The following is a 6,108-nucleotide window of genomic DNA, read 5'->3' as shown; positions in this document are numbered from 1 at the left end:
GGAATGGTTCGGGTTTATCGGACTTTTGCCGGGTTTAAACAGTTATCGGTTTAAAATGGGTCGGGTTACTATCGAGTTCGGATGTAATTGGTTCAGATTGTTTTCGGATTCAGGTTGTAATGGTTTGACTTGATAACAGGTGGGGTCATTAACGGATTGCACAAATTCGATTTGGTTCAGTTTTGGGTTGGAAAAAATTAGATCGGGTCGGTTTTCGATTTTCAAAGAACGGGTTTTTAACAATTTGGTTCCTTTTCGGATCGGTTCATAATAATTGGGTTAAACAGTTCGGGTTAGAAACCGACAGCTCTTACCTTGCAAGTTTATTTTTGTGTCCATGGTCATATGGTACCTTGTGACTTGTGAGCAAACAGGCAAAATAATTGTCTTGGTTATATTTTCACCTGTCAAAATTTAGACACTAATTAGTTTTAGACAAGAAATTTGAGTTAAAGAAAGATCAGCCAACTTCTTATCATCTTATGCCCCATTCACATATTGACACATATTTTGAAAGTGCATAATCATATACGAATATTTAATAATTCCTCGAGAAAATACAAATTTATTTTCATGATAAATAAAAGTGTTTATCAAGTGACATTTCTGTAAATAAATCAACAACTTTTATTAATTGTGGATCTCATAAATGTTGATTTATTATTTACGAATATATCATGCTGATTATAATATGGATCTTGCTAACGAACGCCCCCGAGGCGTTAGATAAGCATTTAAAATATTGTCTAAAATGGTATTAATTTGGGAAAGCATGACAAAATCATACATTGATCGGTGTAATTAATGTTTATTTTAATTTAATCTTTCTACTTTTAGCTAGCTTATCCAATGCTCCCGAGACGTTCGTTAACTTTTAACTTATAGTATTTGTTAATTTATTTATAAAAAAATCACTAAATAAACAATTTTTATTTCTCATGAAGATTTATTCGGCTCCCTCTAATTTCTCTGTGTCTGACTTTTAAAATCAAAATGTGTAACATCTAATCTATTGATTCAATAGTTGTCTTTATTTTATATTTTTATTATATTATTGTACACTTGTTTTTCTTCAAGTGATTTTGCCTTTACTGATCTTTTTATTGATATCCTAAAAACATGTAAAAAAGTAACGTGCCTCAATTATAAAAATATCCCAAATAGTTTACCAACTTTAATTTATTTGTAAGGCCATCTTCTCTGTCAAAAGACGTATGTCTTCTTTTCTTTTGTGCTTGTGAAGTTTATAGATCGATAAGACCATAACTATGATGAATTATATGAGGTCGGTCATACACTCATACTCATACATAACTAATTTTAGATTGTTAGTTTAATAATCTTATGTTTAAGTGAGAAATACATTTCAATTGTCAATTCAAATTTGATTTTTTTTCCATTTCTTAAATTAGTGAAGTCCTAAACCATGAATACAAATTATTTCATTTGATTATTATATTGTCTTAATCCAATTCGTTATTAAAAAATTATCATACATCAAGCTAAAAAAATTATCATACATCAAGCTAAGTTTGCCTTAGTAGTAAAAATGGCAGTATCACATCTTCTTACATTGTGATTATGAGCTTCAATCTTCACTATAAACACTTTAAAAGTGAGGATACTTTAACTTTTTTGTAACTCTCAAAATGTCTGATTTGCGGATTAAGATAACTCGTACAAAAGACAACTCTCCTTACTATAAATCTGAATTTTCAGATATATTTTCAAATCTTTAATCTGAATTATCAAATATATTTTTTCCTCGGAGAAGATTATATTAATGAACGTATAACAATTCCCAATTTTCCTACCCTTTATCACTAACAATAAAGAAAGGAAAAGAAAGGGAACTTTTACAATAATTGGCAGGCTGCTATGCGAGTATGATCAGGGTGGGCATGTCTTGCATGGTGGGCCCTCTATAAAGACACAAAAGAACAGATTGATTATACAATTAAAGACTCAATTGGCAACTTAAATTACAGCTAAATTAATTCATCTTAATAATTAAATCTGCTTTAATCAGGAATCTTATGAACAAAATCCGCCAATCATCGTATAAATAATTGTTTGGCTTTTTAGCAAACATATATAATAAGGCCAAATTGTTGATGGCTTCTAATCTTTTATTGCTCGTGATAATTATTTCTTAATGTAGAAAAGAGATCATGCAAATCCAAGTGATTAAGAGCATTCACCTAGACAGCTGAACTTTCTTTCAAACCCTATTGGTTACAATAACCTCGCTCATTAATTAGTTGTATAATCTACATTTCAAACTAAAATATTTCTCTATGTTGATTTGTAGTTTGTGGGCGCATGTTATAGTTATACAATATAATAGGCGGTCTATAGACTCATTATTGTAATTATATAATAAAGGATGTATGCTAAGGGCATGTTTACTTTAACTTAATTTAATTTCAGTTCAGTTCAGTTCAATTCAGCTTCAATCAATTCAGTTCAGTTTAATTCAACTCCAATCAGTTTAGTTCACCTCCTAATTTCCTTTTCTCATAAAATATTCATTTCAGCTCACTTCAATTCAATTCATTTCAGTTCAGCTCAGTTTAATTCATGTGAACAGACCCTAAGTTAGATTAGTTGGCGAAGTTTTAAGGTTGTTATTTATATTAACATGGATTGAGAGATTAGGATCCTTTTGCCTTCATTCCAACGTTTTGGATGATTGATTAGGATCCTTAAAGCATATTGAGTGTAAAAACGATCAATATTTAAAGTGTGAAAATCATTTCTCGTTAATAATGTCTTATAACCATACATACATATTGTAGAATTAAAATTATCGTGTGTTCAATAATTAATATTGTCGAAATAATTAATATTGACCATCTTGCAAGAGTTGTAACTCTTGTTAAGCTAATTTAAGACCTAACCAAGGATATAATGAGAGCATAAACCAAATTTGGACTCTATTTTTAAGGTGTCTCAATTCTCAAGTCACAAACATACCAAATTGTTATGTCAAATGGACAATTTCCAAGCATATTACATGTGAATTATCAAGGAAAACCCCCTAAAACTACCAAAAACCCAAAAAAAAAATCCTAACTAGAACCTAATTTTGAACATCTAAGTATCACAACATCTCTGAAAATTCAGGTAAATGATCATCAGGTCTTGTCAATAGATTATACCAAAAAAAATCCATATCATCACTATGAGCAGCGACGGCCTTAGAGTCCGTTAAACACGCTGCTGCTGGCTCCGTCGCTAATGAATTGTTTAGGTAGCATTGCGAGACACTAGGAAGATCTTCCGTCGACATGGCAGTGTCCTCAACGGACAACACTTCCATCCAGAAATCGTCGTTCAATTCAGGAAATTCGCCGATATATCCCTCCTTTTTCACCACATTTTCCTTGCTACAATTGTCATTTTCACTAGTACTGGTACTAGTAGTGATTGTAGACACTTCACTTGTACACGGTTGTGGGGAAATTGGGTCACGTATGTTCGCACTTGTAGGCCTTACATTGTCGCCCTCGTTATTACTATTACTATTACTATTATTGCTACTGTCATTGTTGTAGCAATCTATCTCCAAGGCATGATCCATGCACTTCACGTGCTTTCGTGGCGGGCCCTCGGAGATTCCATCCTTTGATGAGGACTTCGATCTCCGAGCCCGCTTCTTGGTAGGCCCGGAGGTGGTATCGACGGTGGTGGTCATGGCCGCGGCGGAGTCAATTTCTGGCTTAGGAAGCCTCTTCTTTAAGTGAGTGTGCCATACATTCTTAATTTCATTGTCGGTTCTTCCGGGCAATTTTGCTGCTATTGCGGACCACCTAAAGATTTTACAAAAGATTTTGATGATAATCAGAATCATTACAAACTAATTAAATAAAATTAATCCTAACATAACCAAATTAATTTACATTTCAGTGCCTTAATATATATTATAATATTCATCAAGTTGCACCCTCGCAATTTGTTATGTATTAAAGTACACTTATTGTATAGGGGTCAGAGTAGTCCTTGAAATTGTACCAATGATATTCGTACTATGTGACAAAATCATTGATCCCTACCAATTTTTAATTCAATCGATCAAATCTTGCACATTTGAAAATTATACCATCCTTTTCCAATTAGTTGTCGTTTGTTTTCAAAATATGAATGTACTATTATCACGACTTTTAAAACATAAGCATGTAACCCTATCAATTTCATTAATTTAGACTATTGACTTTATAACTATTGAAACACAAATAAACAGTCAATGTCGGTCATCTAGATAGTTCGAGTTAAGGTAAAACGTTGTCTTAATTGTCTAACTGTTAAGCAATTAACATTGCATGTAAATAAAAAAAAAATCTACTCCATAAAGGAATTTCTAATTTACAAAATAAGTATATAGGGGTCAGAGCCTGATCAGGAATCTTGTAAGCAGCCCACATGATTTTACTAATTTAGGTGTAAATTGGTATGCGACAAATTTTTGGGTTAGGCCCACTGCTTCGTGAATCATGAGGAATACTTATAAAATTAATTACGTAACATAAAAAGCTTACAGAATTTTTATTTTTTATAATCAATATATTAACTCGTGAATTATGATGCAACCGTGACATACTGACAACTATCTCTTGAATAAATAAGCATACAAGTAATTAATTAATCTAGTTGATTTTATTATAATTTGAGTTATTTTAGATTAAGTTAAATTCAATTGAAACATTTATATTTCTTTTTAATTATAATTAAAACCCAAAATTGATGAGGTAAAATATAGAGAAAATTAATTAAGTTTGATTAAAATTGTTTTAATTTTTTATTAGTGAAAGTCAATTTGTTTCAAGTTTCAACAGTAAAAAGTAGACTTTTATTACATTGACTAAATTCGCATACCTATTTTGACAAGGGTTCAAAAATTTAGACTAAACATAATTTAATCATATCATACTTTTATTAAGAGAAATGATAGCGAAGTTCACTTTGCATTTCAATTTAATTATTGTTTCGATTTTATTTAGACCAAATAAGATTATTTAGTGATAAAGATAGTACGATTATTAAGGATGATTTTTTAAATTATTTTTTACAACAATATTTTTAGGAATTCATCAAAATCATGAACTAACCAATTCAGTCTTGTTAAAAAAAGTAGCCTTTAAATTTGGCAAAAAATAAGCATGAAAATAATGAAAAGACGTACCTATTTCCAAGCATTTGATGCAAATGGATAATAGTATCTTCTTCCTCTTGAGTAAAATTGCCTCTCTTAATATCAGGCCTCAAATAATTAGTCCATCTAAGCCTGCAACTCTTCCCACACCTTAACAAACCTACAACAAACCATCGACCGTTTTTTTAAGTGACACGACAATCACCGTCCAAACAGGGAGAACTTTTATAGACAGAACGAGTAAATAATAAAAAGATCGAGTATAATTAATTACCGGCATGTTTAGGGAGAGCACGCCAATTACTATGACCATGAAGATGAATGTAATTAACCAAGAGTTGATCTTCTTCAGGAGTCCATGGACCTTTCTTCAACCCCATTTTCTCACAACATGGAGCTCTTCCCATTTTCTCTCTCCTCCCCTGTTTTTTTGTTATAGAGATGAGAGAGTATTTTCTCTTTCTCTCTCTAAAAAGTGATTGTAGAGAATAGAGAGTATTTTTTTCTTTCTCTCTCTAAAAAGTAATTGCTATTGCTAGTTCCCAAATGCTCAAAGAGTTTTAAGTCTTTGGTCCAATATATACCCTTGAATGTGTTTGGAAGTATTGGTTGTTTTTATTTACTCCGTACTCCTATTTTATTTTTTGGTAAATGCATATTAATGAGGACTATTATATTGACCCACATAGTCTGACTTTATAAAATACACGGTACATCTATTACTCACTCAATTTTTAAATACTCTCTCCGTGCTCAAAACTTCGACCTTTTTGGCCTAATTTTAATTTCAAAATGATCAACTCATTTGCATTAAAATACCCATCAATTTACAACAATATTTGTGCAAAATTAGCTTCCTCATATACAATTTTGTTTTTTCATGTATTTTTAATACTTTATCTCTCTACTTTTTTTACAAAATGCATGTAAATTTATCTTTCCAATATGTTTTTATT

At 31.1% G+C, this 6,108-nt stretch overlaps 1 protein-coding gene across 1 annotated transcript; it reads right to left on the bottom strand.

Moving 5' to 3' along the window:
* Positions 1 to 2,792: 2,792 nt before the first annotated feature.
* LOC145568159 (uncharacterized) lies at positions 2,793 to 5,695 on the bottom strand. Its single transcript, XM_081627600.1, has 3 exons — positions 5,427 to 5,695; positions 5,183 to 5,312; positions 2,793 to 3,812 (listed from the first exon to the last, which is right to left on the bottom strand). The coding sequence occupies exons 1-3, from the start codon at positions 5,557 to 5,559 to the stop codon at positions 3,104 to 3,106; spliced, it is 972 nt and encodes a 323-aa protein (XP_081483726.1). The 5' UTR covers positions 5,560 to 5,695; the 3' UTR covers positions 2,793 to 3,103.
* Between the last annotated feature and the right edge of the window lie 413 nt (positions 5,696 to 6,108).

The sequence above is a fragment of the Chenopodium album genome, chromosome 11, assembly GCF_948465745.1.
Source record: "Chenopodium album chromosome 11, dcCheAlbu1.1, whole genome shotgun sequence".
NCBI classification, from domain to species: Eukaryota; Viridiplantae; Streptophyta; class Magnoliopsida; order Caryophyllales; family Amaranthaceae; genus Chenopodium; species Chenopodium album.
Note: the sequence above shows the minus strand (reverse complement) of the source record. Positions and strands in the feature narration are given on the sequence as shown.

Excerpts from the sequence above, each read along its gene's own strand:
- LOC145568159 (XM_081627600.1), bottom strand. The coding sequence starts at position 5,559 with ATGGGAAGAGCTCCATGTTGTGAGAAAATGGGGTTGAAGAAAGGTCCA. Across the intron at positions 5,313-5,426 it reads TGCTCTCCCTAAACATGCCG|GTTTGTTAAGGTGTGGGAAG; the intron begins GTAATTAATTAT and ends GGTTTGTTGTAG. Across the intron at positions 3,813-5,182 it reads CATCAAATGCTTGGAAATAG|GTGGTCCGCAATAGCAGCAA; the intron begins GTACGTCTTTTC and ends TAAAATCTTTAG.